Source organism: Onychostoma macrolepis, chromosome 10, assembly GCF_012432095.1.
Source record: "Onychostoma macrolepis isolate SWU-2019 chromosome 10, ASM1243209v1, whole genome shotgun sequence".
Taxonomy (NCBI): domain Eukaryota; kingdom Metazoa; phylum Chordata; class Actinopteri; order Cypriniformes; family Cyprinidae; genus Onychostoma; species Onychostoma macrolepis.
In genome coordinates this window covers 3,567,591-3,582,362 of record NC_081164.1, presented here as the reverse complement: position 1 = coordinate 3,582,362, position 14,772 = coordinate 3,567,591, and the positions used below count along the sequence as shown (strand labels likewise).

The 14,772-nt window shown below is 37.2% G+C and overlaps 1 protein-coding gene across 4 annotated transcripts in view; it reads right to left on the bottom strand.

The window, feature by feature from the left end:
• LOC131548338 (ephrin type-A receptor 5) overlaps positions 1-14,772 on the bottom strand; it is an 88,032-nt gene that overhangs the window by 64,136 nt on the left and 9,124 nt on the right. For all 4 annotated transcript variants that reach the window (XM_058789579.1, XM_058789580.1, XM_058789582.1 and 1 more), the window contains exon 3: positions 4,079-4,742. In XM_058789579.1, the coding sequence (XP_058645562.1) occupies positions 4,079-4,742 (664 nt within the window). The remainder of the gene's footprint in view (positions 1-4,078; positions 4,743-14,772) is intronic.

Genomic DNA, 14,772 nt, shown 5'->3' with positions numbered 1-14,772 from the left:
GCTTTCTGGAAGGCACTATGAATACTGAAAGGTATATAAAGGTTTTAGAGCAACATATGCTCCCCTCCAGACAACGTCTATTTCAGGGAAGGCCTTGTGTATTTCAGCAGGACAATGCAAAACGACATACTGCAGCTATTACAACAGCATGGCTTCGTAGTAGAACAATCCGGGTGCTGAATTGGCCTGCCTGCAGTCCAGATCTTTCACCCATAGAGAACATTTGGTGCATCATTAAACAAAAAATAAGTCAAAGACGACCACAAACTCTTCAGAAGCTGAAAAGAAGAGGAGATGCTACACCATGGTAAACATGCCCCCATCCCAACTATTTTGAGACCTGTAGCAGGCATCAAATTTGAAATTTTGTGCATAAAATTTATCAGTTTAAACATTTGTTATGTTCTCTATGTTCTATTGTGAATAAAATATTGGCTCATATGATTTGAATGTCTTTCAGTTTTCATTTTATTCAAATTTAAAAAAATGTCCCAACATTTCCGGAATTCGGGTTGTATTCTAGATGAGTCAAATTTTTACATTAATCAGAAAACGGTGCTATAGATTATAGATGAAATGAACTGCTCATAGTCTGAGAGCAAAAATACAAAGATGTAACCCGATGCTTAACTAGTATAGTATGATGCATTATTGAAGAAACAACTAGTAGATAGTCAAGACTGTTTCCTGAAAATGCAGAAGCTTTGCACATCTGTCATTCAAATATGTTGGTTATAGCTGTTGTTAATGATGCCAAGCAGGTGGTGGAGTAATAATTTATGCTAATTAATCAGCTCATTTATCATATAATTCCTTGTTTTATGCTGGTCTATAATTTTGGTTATCTATTGGTTATCTCTTTAACATTAACCTCTAAATATCATTTAAAAATTGGGCACTTACTGTACATGTTGGTCAGACATCCTGTCTAAATGGGAGGTCAAAATAAGACACAATGTAGACGAGACTTCATGCCACAAGTCAAAAGTCTGGCTATGTGAGACAATATGTGTCATACATTTATAAAGGAAAAAGGATGCTTGACTCTGCAATAGTCACATGAGCATTATACTATGAGTGCAAAGGCATGTTCTCGCCAAGAACAATAAATATAACTACAAAGTTGTAAAAAAAGTTCTAAACTTAAAGGTGCAGTCACATTTAACACTGCTGGCGAATATTTCTGCAGGCCAAATCCAGTTGTTTAATTTGGAAACCACATTATTTGCACAAAATTTTCCTTCACAGGTTTGAAAGTGATTGTAACACTTTTGACAACAGACAATCAACCTTTTTTGTCCTCGAAATTTCACTAATGTGACCAAAACCTAAGAGAAGAGCAGGACACTACAACATGAAAGATAATGGCATAGAGGAACGATATAACAGGAATCATTTTCAGAGCGTTTTCAGATCGTCCATTGATGTGAAGGCTAACATAGTTATCACTACAGTTAGCGTTCTTAGTGTGAACGGGCATTAAGGCCTTTCCTGCTGGGTAGTTGCATAATCTGTCGTAGTTTAACTCATAAGATCTATTCTAATTGCAAGAGGTACAAACTCTCATCGAAGCCATCAGCCTCTGCATTATTTCTATTCTACTCTGATAAAATGTACTATTTATTTGACAAACTGAATGTATTCAGCGTGTCTCCCTAAAGAGCAGCCAGACAGCCCCTTTCCTCTTTATCTCAGGTGACTGTCATGTTTACATTAATTTTATAATTGTCTGCATGAAACATTTGAATAGAAACAGCACTGCACACCCACACCCACAGCTCTGGTGCTCATTGTACCATTTTGCCCGCTGAATTGCAGCCCATCCTCCAGACAAAAGCCCTGAAAGCATTTCCGACACTTTGTCGCCTGGTCTGCTTGGAAACCTGGCCAACTGCACAAACCTACTCCCTGTAAAGCTTACATTGCACAGGCACCGGACATTCCCTCAGGACAGCTCAATGGAAATTAATTCGCACAGAAATATCACACTGCGCTCAAAAAGAACCCTTATCGCAAAGCACCAACTCTGGCAGCAGACAAAGGAAGCAATCTGAGGAGAGGAGGAGGAGGATGAAGGCACTGTTTCATTCACAGGACACACTGTCCTCCTCCAGCACTGGAGCGTGGAACCCCTCGATCACTTCCTGTCTCCTCTATCCAAACCATCATTATATCCTCTGGGCTCCAGTGGTGTGGATGGGGGTTGGGTAAAGCCATCAAAACTAAGACATGAACGACAGAGAAAATGGCACCTCATTTATGACTGGTAGGCTAATGATTAAAAGGTAAACTAATTCAAAATTAAAATGTCGTTACTATTTAACCATGTTGTTCTAAATCTTAAAAATTAAGAAGAATCATATGTTGGTCTTTTCCTGATTAAGTTGATTAAGCCATAACCTAACTGAAGACTAGATAAATTATAGTTGGATGACCTTCTGAAATTTCAGTTTCTGAGATGAAACAAGACACCACTAAGTAAGATGTGCTACCCATGTGTTAGCATTTCAGGAAGGATGGTGCAGAAAGCAAAAGCATAGTTCACAGGGAATGAAAATTTTAAATTTAGTACAATTGACGATCAAAGACTGTGGTGCCAACAGACACCAAAGTCAGAATACAAAATAGTTATTATCTTTACCGGATGCTTCCGAGGAAAAACAAAAAGAATAAAGTATTTAGACTAGCACGAGATTTGAGGGCAACAAGAGCATCGGCTTGCACAGCATATAAACGATGTAAGAGAACTGCTACTAAAGAGAAAAGAAATGGACAGGCTAATAGTGTCAAATCGTCAGTCATTTAGCTGTTTGATTGCTTTTTGAGTAGATATTGTGGATTTTGGTTTGTTTGTTTGCATTAATTTTATGTACATTTTATTTGTTGTTGAATTTTCATACTCATACTGCCATTATATAAGTCATATAATGGATTTTGTAAAGATACCAGCCTTTCAAAATCCCATCGATGATGTATACTAATAACAACGGCTATAAAAACCCTATAACAACTATTTATTTGAACCCACTTGGCATCAACAAATCAACACTCATTTATTGCATAATCTATTTTTGAATGATTAATACATTTTCTGTTATTTTCTTTTTTATTGTAAAATTTTAACACATTTAGTGTTTCAGTACCTCATTTATTTATTCATTCCACTTTACTCAATTTTCCTGTTTTTATTTAATGTTGTTATTCATTCATTCATTTTTTTATTTATTTAAGCAAGCAGCTCTTTCATTTATGTATTGCAGTACATCAGTTAAATTTTAGTTTTTTTTGTTTTTTTTTTTTTTGTCATTGCAGCCTGGCAACAATAATTTTGCATAAACACAAAGAATGGCAATAATTTACACAGAAAAAAAAAAAAAGTTTACTGAAAGACTGAACCATTATGGTTTGATTTTGGTGGAGTTTCCTGGAACAAACTGAGCCCACCTACAGTATCTAAAACAAAACTTTCCTGTCAAATCTTGAAGTCATTTCCTTTCAGAAGTTAATATTTGCGAGGCACATTTTGCACACTCTTCACATGACTTTCAGACTCTCTGAATGCAAGTTTGTTGCAGTGTAAATGGTGTTATTTAAAACAATAAACTCTACAATATCCAGCATGAAGAAGGCTGCCATTCAGTTAGATTCGTTGTATTGTTTAGCTCAGAGAATCATCTGCCTGTCATTCTTATACTTTCTGACAGCTGTTACACTACCAAACCACTTCTACCATTTCCTCCATGATTAACACCGCCTCTCAGCACTGAGTCACGTAAATCCTTCTGACCATCTTGAGAAAGTAACTTGAATACCCGCCGAGTGCTCTAAGTACCTTAAATATACACACAACCATTATAAACATCTCAAATATAAACTATGTCTGCCATAATACAAGAGAAATGCAAACCGTAAAATTACTAGATCGTGAAATGAATGTCACAGTCTGCCCACGCCACACAAAGAGGTCAGGTTCTCATCAGCGTGTGTGACATTCAGAGACGCAGTTCAAGGGGATACGTCACACACGTGCGGCATCGGCAGCGCTTGCATTTGCATAATAATGAAGATGTTCACCAACCTTGACAGGAGCCATTAACTTCCTCATGGCCCGCCTGGCACATACACCTCCCAATGGGCACCAGCCACTCCCCCTCTGCGCTGCAATGCATTCTGGGAAGTTCATCAGCCACCGAGTTGTTGACGCAGGTCCCTGACACCTCCAGAAGCTGGGAGGAATCTGCCCCAGTTATAGTATCCGGGAAGAGGGCCAAATTCCTGACAACAAAAGGACACTTTTTGTAGAAGACACGGACGGACACGAGTGCGATACACGCGCCCAGGTCTTGGAAAGCCAGATAGAAGCCTTTCTTGGTCAATGGACCCAGATCCCGAACTTCCGTGTTCAGCTTCAAGACTCTGTCTCCGAGATCAAGCTCTGTGAAGCTCTCGTCAGCCGCGATGGTGTCGATCTTTGTGTATTGGCTTTCCCGAATATTCCTCCTCTCCTCGTCGTTGGTTTCGTAATAGTAGACATTGAAAGTCTCCTTGCACGTGCCCAGACCTCCGGGGAGACTGTTGCAGTCCCGTAGAGTGAACTTGAGCTCCACGAACACTCGCTGGGCACCTTGGTTTAATATGAGGTTCGTCTGTAACCAGTTGTTCTGGTTGTGCTCCATCACCTTACACACCTGGTACGTGTGGATGGGCGCGTAGTTCTCGTCCACCTCTCCGATTTCTTCCCACTAAAGAACAAGGAGAGAAAAAGCAGCTCAAAAAGAGTTCATTTTTCATTCATTTTTGGGGCTTTTTATGCATTTTGTTTGAGAGGACAGTTCAAGGCCGCATTCACACTGCAGTTCTTGATGCCCAATTCTGATTTGTTGATTATATCCATTTTATTATTATTTTTTTTTACATCTTCTTTTAAAAGAAATAGCAGGTTGCCAGGTCTGGGAAATAAAACCAGCCCAATTGCTATTCAAAACTAGCCCAATCACATTTTTCATGATTTACCCTCCTGTGGGGGTCCCTCTACATCGAAATAGCAGGATTAGATCACTTTAACCCACTGAAACAGTGTAAAAGTAGCCCAATTCCAGGGGAAAACTGCAGACTTGGCCACACTGCCCAGAAAAACGTCCACCTGCGTTGACATCATTTGCTACCATCGCATTTTCAATTATATACAAGGGAATATTCAATCTGTCCGCTTACATGGCAGACGCTAATGCACATACCCAGATTTATTAATATCAGATTTATCTCCACATATGAATATGTACTGTAAATGGGGACAAAAAGAGGACCAACAAGTTGGGACTCAAACTGTAGTCAGTCAAAGTGCTGCTCCACTATCTGTCGGTACACTTTCCACAAGGCCATGGCTCTGACAAAAACACTTCTGATTGAACCTCTGTGTAGTGCTTCCCAGCCCTAGACCTGGTGTACTCCCAACATTTTGTATATTTCCCAAATCAAACTCTTCTGAATCTACTCTCTATTAGCTCATTAGTAGAGACACCGTTTTCAACTAAAAACAGAACACTTTTTTTATGCGTTTTGGCCATTCATTTACACAATAATGGCATTTTGGGAGCCTGAAAATACAAACTTTTTAAAATTGGTTTTAAAGTTTTTGAAAACAATGGCGTTATTGTCTCTGTGTAAACTGCAAAAAACATGAATTTGTAAAAGTTCTAGAATGTGTTTATTCTATAACTTTTTGCACAGGTGCGTAGATTTACTTTACAAAGTGAGATTGCCACCTACTGGCCTGGCATGAATATAACAATATCGTCTACACACGAAACTTTTCAAAAACTGAAAAACGTTTCCATTTTTAGTACAATCATTGTCAACAATTGTACCCCAAGACCTGAAATGAGTGTGTCAGATAAGAGTAGTTTTGCGTAGCCAGACCTTCAGACTGATGCCACGAACTTTAAATATTTCAGATACTTTTGAAAATGTAGTGTTTAGTTAATCCTGATAAGCGCTCAATGTCACAGTTGTAAACACAATGGCTTTCTTCTTCCATGAGGAGGGTTTGGCATCATGGCATTTAGGCAGAAAAGTAAAGAACACTACAAAGTGTTTCCAATTTTGTATGCCGTATGCATCAGACATTCAGCCAATAGTCCGTGGGTGTTACACCTGAGGCTGAGACTAGATTAAAAATGCCATCCAAAATGTCTACTGCTAGGAGTACTCCATGCAGGACCAGGGTTGGGAACCACCGTAGAAGAGGACAGTGGCCCCGTCCCAAATACAGATCCACATTTAGGTGACGTAATGACTGTCAGACAGTGCGTGCTTGGCAGAGGGGTGCATTGAGGGCACATTTTTAATATGACCGCTAAGGGTGCGCTCGCCCATCTGAATCATGAAATGACAAATGCTACACCCTGCGGTCTAGTGGACTTCATGGACATGTCATTTGAGTCAAGTACAGTCTGGGAATTATATATTAAAATATATTCAGTGGCTGATGCAATATTAGTGGAACTAGGTGTTTCTTCAACTACGAGCACTTTTGGTGCTCTGGACTAATCCTGAAAACTCACTTTTATATCCTCATTAGTTAATTAAATTTATCTGAAGGATCAGAAAGGTGAATTCCGTTTTTTTTTTCTTTTTGTTTTTTTATAAGATTCTGGAATGTTAAAGATCATTTTATAGCTAGCATTTATATATAAATATATATATATATATATATATATATTAAACACATCAAATTAAATACATTTTCACAACTTTTGTAAAAATTACACACTTATTGGAATTTAAAATGTTATATTTTATTCACAAGTGCTGTTTACCTTGATTGTCTACATCACACATCACATGATTTTCCTCACACATAACATGTTTCATTCATCCCAAGCATGCTCTTCACAAACAGTAGACTAATTTGGAAATAAAAAATAAAAAATAAAAAAATAAAAAGTTTATCAAATAATTGTGATTTTATAATAAAATGTATATTATTTTATCAAATAATTCATGAAACAATTACGTTTAAAAATCTTTTTTTTAGGAAAAGTCTTACTTTGAGACACAAAAAAATCTATACATATAAGACATGCTAATAGTAGAAAGTCTTGGTAGAGGAAAAAAAAAAAAACACACACAACTACATTCTGCCAGTAAAATTCCATTAAACACTATACTGACATTACTGATATCACTGCATGTTAGGGGATGTTATACATGTGTACTGTAACATAATAGTACGACAACCCTTAAAGCACATTGTGGCACATTCACACACCACAACTGTCACATCTAACAAAATATGCCTGTATGCTTTGCTGTCCGTAGAGATGCTCAATAACAATACATCAGGTGGCAGAGAGATTGGAAAAACAATCTGCCAGCTATAATCTACGCAGTCAGGAGGCTTGTAACATGGCAGTTAACAAAGCAAGACCTCAAAATGCACCCCGAGGGCCCGAGCGGCCCTTCAGCGCTCTTCAAACGCACACTCAATGACCAGAGAGACCCTCCTGAGGCCTCATATTACCTCTGCCTGACGCTCTCTGAATGTGAGCAATTGTGAGCTGTGTGGACAGTAGAAGAACTGAAGTCTGGACCGCTGGGAGTCATTCAGTGTGTGCTAACCGTCTGAGTCTTGCAGTTCACACACTGAAAACGTATTGCAAAGTTGTTTCGCATTTCGCTGAGCTCTAAAGTTCAGGACTGGTGAACTTCGACCTGTGAATTCGTATCATGTGAAACTATGTGACCAATAGAAGATTGATACATCACAGCATGACCTCGTAGCTGAATTAAAAGAACATAAATGTAAAACTGCAGCGCTGTTGGAAAGTGGAGTAGACTGTATGTTTGTACATTTTGGATGTATTATTATCTGTTATGTGTTTATTTATTTTTTTAAAGAGACATCGCAGAGTGTGACGTCATATCACAACCATTGCAGCATCTGAAGAAATGTTGAATGCTCAAATCTAGTGTGAGCACGGCTTTACTGTTAGAAGGTTTACAAATTATTAAGTGTTACATAGGCAGTAATTTTAGTCAATATGGAACTGTCATAGCTGTTTCAAAATGTACAACTAAATGCATCAAACAAGGGGCCTTTATTTCATGTGGCTTAGTCATTTTTTTTTTTTCAGTACATCTTTGTGATAAATATGTACACTTTAGTATACTTTTAAAAAGAGGAAATTGGAAATAATACACTTTATAAGAATACACTTAATGCAAACTGAATGTAATGTTTTCAAGCACTTAACGGCATGTTGATTGCAATTAAATAAAAACATATTATAGTTCAAATTTATATTAAATCCAATTAGCTGAAATTTAGAGTGATTTTTTGAGCCTCTTAAGTAGGACGTAAGCACAATTAATATGTAATTTCATAATTACTTCTATTGTTTGTTGAAATATAGTTAAGATGGACTGCTGGATGTACTGACAAGCATTTATGGTAAACTAAAATATGCTTTAATGTTATTTCTATTGAAGCCCATGTGTCGTTTATTTAAATATGTTTGTAATTGCACATTTGTAAAGATGAAGTTGCAATTTAGTACATTTAAAATATATTAACTTTAAATGTAATATCACATAACACTGTAGTTAAAATTATAATCAAGTGTTTTGCATGCACTTTAATATGTTAGTCAACAGATCAAAAATAACTGTACTGTTTTAAAGAAGCACTTTTTAATAGGGATGCACCGATACCACTTTTTCCAGTACTCGCCCGATACCGATACTTTTGTTTTTTTTGTACTTGTTGATACCAAGTACCGATACCGATATTTTCATTGCATTTGTACATTTTTTAAATATTGGGTACAGAAACCAAAAGAGTATGTATAATGTTAGTTGGTTAACTTAATTTATCTTAATTTATCAAATAGATACAGTCAAACCAAAATTTATTCAGACACCTTCAAAATTTCTCACATTATCACAGTTTATTCGCTGTAGTTTATGGTAGTAAAATATGACAAGAGTTAAACTGTGTCAGAACAAATTCAGCTCAATAATATCAGATAACTTTGATAGAAAGGTATGTGATGGATTATAATCAACCAAAATTATTCAGACAGCTGTTAGTATGACAATATTTAAACAACTATCAGTACTTTGTCAGGCAACTATCAGTACTTTCGTCTTTGCTTTTCTTTCTAATGCAGAAACACTCATGAAGCAAGCAAAACATGCACAACGCGCGCACGTATTTGTACCGGTGCAGATTGAGAGGGACAGTACAGCCTAGTACATTTCACACAGGCTGCTAGTTTCACTTTCGCCAGAAAGTCGTGTATGCTTAAGGTTGAAAATAAATTATTTATTTTATAGTGAATGCCCCTATAAATTGTCGTATATTTACGATTCAGTTTTAATCCAAGTGATGCATGCTATGTGAAGGAACATCAATAAAGATCACAGAAGTGCGCGCGCGCTCTATCTCTCTCTCTCCTCCCTCCCTCCCTCCCTACCTTTAAGTAACTTGTGCATTGTTTTGCTTACTTGTTTTTGACATATCCGACCGAACTACAAACGTTCCAGTGATGTCTGTGAGAAAAGTATATTCACTTGACAAGCTCGCGCATCTGCGCCGGCGCCCGCTCAATCCACTCAGCGCTTTGCTTTTCAGTTCGCGCACATCAGCTATAAAGGCATTAATACTGAATGTTTAACATTATTCATTGCATACATCTGCTTCGTAGACATCCTTAATCTCTAATAACTCCATTCTGCTGCATGTTGTCATGTTTCTTTGTCTGAATATGGCACTTATCACATGCTGTGAGGTATCGGCGCTTGGTATCGGGGCATTTTATCGAGTACGAGTACAGGAGCTCAGTATCTTTACATTACATACTTTTTAATGAAATGTAAATAATTTGACATTATTACAAAGTGTACTTTTTGAAATTGCATTAAGAAACAGTCATGAAAGTATATATTCTAAGTACGCTTAAGTGGACTTATTTATTTATTTATTTTTATGAAATTTGTAAAAGTTATATCAAGTATCCCTATACTTAATATAAGTACAGTACACTACAAGTGCACATTCCAAGCAGCTAAGCACTTCTTTTTCATAAGCTTATATAGATCATAATTTACTCCATTTGTTACTGTAAAATATTCAGCATACAACAGAGCACACTGAATATTTTTTTTCAGTTATGGGTAAATATTAACAAGATTTTAAGAAATCATTATCTGTACTACATAGGCTGTTTAAAGCCTTCTTTTATTCATTGTGCCCACTAACATATAATATTGCCATGAAATTATTTATATGCACTCTTGTGTATCTTTCATAAAATTCCAACATGAGTTTCAAAGTCAAAGCTTAAGCACATCTCATTTGAAAAACTGGACCATAAATCAATTTCCCTGTACCATTACCGCTCTTCCCTTTTCTCTTCCTCAAGTCCAACAATCAGTGTACTGTAAAACATAAATAGTTGAGCAAACATAAAAAAAAAATAAGGCAACTTGATGCAGTAAGACTTTCGATTTCTCTGAACAATAGTTTTTTTAGTTCTGCTCAGTAAAGATACTTTGTTGAGCCAATGTAAATTTGTTTGCTCATGCAATGCTGATTGTCTTATTCCGCTAATAGAAAAAGTATTGTCACAGCAACTGAAACAGCAATTAATGTCATTGAAGTATTATTTATTTTTTTTCAGTTTCCTGGAAGAAAAAAACAATGTGTATAAAGTCACCACACTATTGAATTTATGCTTGTTTATGAATGACAAACGTTAATGGATAACTTAGTCTAATAAGTAGACAAATCAACTTACAAAACTAAGATATCCAAGAAAGGAACAAAAGTGATCGAACATACTCAAGGCCTCAAAACTAGACACACAAACCTCAAGAACGGTGACAGCCAACAAATGTTAAAAAGATGAGCTCTTTACATCACATTACTACAAATAACTAACAATAATGATAAAACAACAACAAAAAGTTTAAATGAAGTCAGCAAACAGCAAAACAATAATCATATAACAGTAACTGCATAATTTATTCATGCTGCAATGCATGCTGGGAACTCACAAAGCCTTATCATTTCAACAGACAACTGTGTTTGACTAGTTTGGACAACATTTGCAGTAATTGTGTTGGTCTGACAAGGGTTTTTATGTAGTTTCAAGAAAATATTAAAATATTATAAAGCGTTTTATTTATTTATTTTTTGTATTTGAGACTCAAAAGGTTTTGTAAACTGGAAAATGTGCAGTTGCATTTTTTTACAGTGTGGACATTCACGACACATATTAATTTAATTCAATTCAGCCAAACGTCCATATTACCATATGAATTTTACTCGAGGTGATCATATATAGCAAAGGGGCCCTGTGGTGATGAATCAGGACCAGAATGATACAGAAAAGTGCGTGTCACAGATTTCTCCAATATGAGTCAGTGTGGCCACAATCTGGTAAATTGCATTGGCAAAGCTGCAATTTAGGGAAAGCCGCCATTTGAAATGAAAATGGGCCTGTGCGAATTTGGATCATGCATATATCCAAGGGCGTTTGGATATTCGTTTCAACCTCTCATGTGAAAATACATTACTAATACCAGGCACTCCGGGACGACAACATTTCTGACACATGGATGAAGACGAATAGATAATTCAAAAAGGCTTTCATTACAAACACCACATTGAGAAGGGATATTGCACGAGGATGTGTGCCACATCTGTGTAGTGATAACATGAATCATATCAAGCCAAAGATTGAAATGGCACACCTGGACATCAGCCTGGTATATTTGGTGGCCCTAGTATGCTAGTGCATGCTAATGCATGCCATTTATTAAAAACCTGACAATCCATAACCCATTGTTTGTTACATACAGTATGCATCTGAAAATTAATTCCTTGTGACTGATTTGAAATATACAAATAGCAAACCTCACACGAAGACTCAACTCATTGCTTAAGAAACATAATATGTCTGTAACTACACTGAACTATTTTTAACAGTATGTTTCAATACTGAATAAAATATGTGTTTGTTTATAAGCAACACTATACACCATCTTGGATTTGTTTTAATATAAATTGTTGTGATGCATTATGGGAATGCATTCTCTATTAAGAAACCAGAAGTCCTGCATATTAAAGGTAAAAAATGGGCATGTCTACTCGTATGTTAAAAATAAGGTGGATAATTAGTTTACAGGAGTAATTGAATGAGAAGTTTAGACTTGGGTCTGACACTGGTCCAGTTCTTGGGTGAGGGAACAAATCCAATTAGTGCTGGTTAATCAAGCGGAGGTTAACAGACCGGGTTTGACTTTAAGATAGCTTAAAACCAGATGGTGCATTTAGCAAAAAAATATATATATGACCATATATCTCTGGTCAATATATGTTTTTATTGTATGGGAATTGGTGGCATTAACAGTTTACTTGTGTTTCATGAAAAAAGTCTGGACTGAAATGAAAGGGAAGGTGGCAGATATTTCATTTTTGTGTGTTAAATTTAATGGGATACTTCGTCCAGAAAATGAAAATTATTTTACCATTTTCCCTCATGTTATCCCAAATCCAATAGACTTTGCTTCATCTTCAAAACACAATTGAAGATATTTTTAATGAAACCTGAGAGATTTCTGTCCCTACCTTGAGAGTCTAGGTAACCAAATCTTTGATGTTTCAAAAAGTCATTGTAAACGTAATCCATATAAATCTAATGATTTAATCCAAATCTTCTGACAAAACATAATAACTTTATACAGTTTGATAAACAGGTTTAATTTAATATTTTATTCACATACTGTATAAACACTAATCAAAAAAGCACATCAAGTATGATAAACGGAGACTCAAGTGTGATTCCGTGCCATGCACAAAAAAATCTCATTAGCTTGTTTTTAAAAAAAAACAGAAGATGAACAAATGGAAGGACATGCGAGGGTAACTAATGGCATAATTTTCATGTTTGTGTGGACTATCCCTTTAACAACAGCAGTCAGTGGTGTCCATATGCAGTACATACTATTATGTGTCAGAAATAGTCTAACAAACCATATAAAAAAATAACCATATCATTTATTTTTTCTCTTTGCTCGTTCACTTGTCAGGCCTTTCCACATACCAATTTCTGTGAACCATCATCACTCAAACTCTCTTTCCTACCGTCCCCTACTGAGACCCTCTCCATTTTATCGTTCTCACCGTGTAAATCCTTCCCTCCGCTATCCCGGCACACTTATTTACCAATGCTTTCTGCCCCTAAACCCTCAATTCTCCCAGTGTGAGTTAGCGTGTGCTATGAGCATGCATTTACCCATAAACCCCAGCTCCCAGAGCACTTCCTCCTCAGCTTATTACCGGCGCTGCACCGCAGAGAACGAGCATGTACGACCCACTGCCTTTCAAAAAATAACCCGTCATTACCCACCAATCACCATCACCCAGCCATCCCTGTCATTGCCGCCCAGGGTCCACAGGGGGCGGAGCCGAACATGACTGACAGGCAGGGTTGAAAACAGCTCCCTGCTATGATTCTGGCTGAATGTCTTTGCGTGAGAGTGTGGTGGGACATGTGAATGTGACTTTTCAGGGTGGGTGGAGCGGCTCCTCTGTTGAGCATCACGTCAATGCGTTTTTCCCCTTCGGTAAGAGACAGCGGTGTGAGCCAGAGGTGCCCTAGGCCTGCACAAAGCCCGGATTTAGCTGAGCTCCTGTAAACCGCTTCGTTGACTTGGCAAATCTGGCCTGCTCTGACAGCGGTTAAAGCAGCATGAAGCCAGGGTTGAAAACAAACAAACCGGGGAGAAAAGATAATCGTTGGCGTTTTGTGATGTACCTGCCAGTACAGATTGCTGATTGTAGATCCAAAAGCCTTTGAGTCTTCAAAAACTAGCATTTGACCCAATTGCGTTGCCGACATAAATCATGCAAACAAGAATTTAAACTGTTGTTATTTAACAGCTCCGTTCCAAAATCTAGTGAGCTGCCTACTTAGACAGCATTTTAGGGAACAATTTTATGCTACTATATATGCTAAAACACTTGCGGAGAAGGCAATCCCAGAATTATCTAAAAGAAGATATTTGTGTGTAACCAAACAGTCGCTGGTCCCTGTTGAGTTCCATAGCATTCCGTCCATATTATGGAGGTCAATGGGGGCCAACAACTGTTTGGCTGCACACATTCCTCAAAATATGTTCTCTTATGTCTCACAGAAGAAAGAAATGCATGCAGATTTGGAACAACAAGAGGGTGAGTAAATGATGGGAGAAACTTCATTTTGGGGTGAACTGTCCTTTTAAGTGAAAATCTTGATTGAGAAAAGCTGATTAAACTGTCTTTGATTATACACTGAACAAAATTATAAATGCAGCACTTTTGTTTTTGCCCCCATTTTTCATGAGCTGAACTCAAAGATCTAAGACTTTTTCTATGTACACAAAAAGCCTATTTATCTGAAATATTGCTCACAAATCTGTCTAAATCTGTGTTAGTGAGCACTTCTCCTTTGCCGAGATACTCCATCCACCTCACAGGTGTGGCATATCAAGATACTGATTAGACAGAATGATTATTGCATAGGTGTGCCTTCGGCTGGCCACAATAAAAGGCCACTTTAAAATGTGCAGTTTTATCACACAGCACAATGCCACAGATATCGCATGTTTTGAGGGAGCGTGCAGTTGGCATGCTGACTGCAGGAATGTCCACCAGAGCTGTTGCCTGTGAACTTAATGTTCATTTCTCTGCCATAAGCACCTGTGCAATAATCATGCTGTCTAATC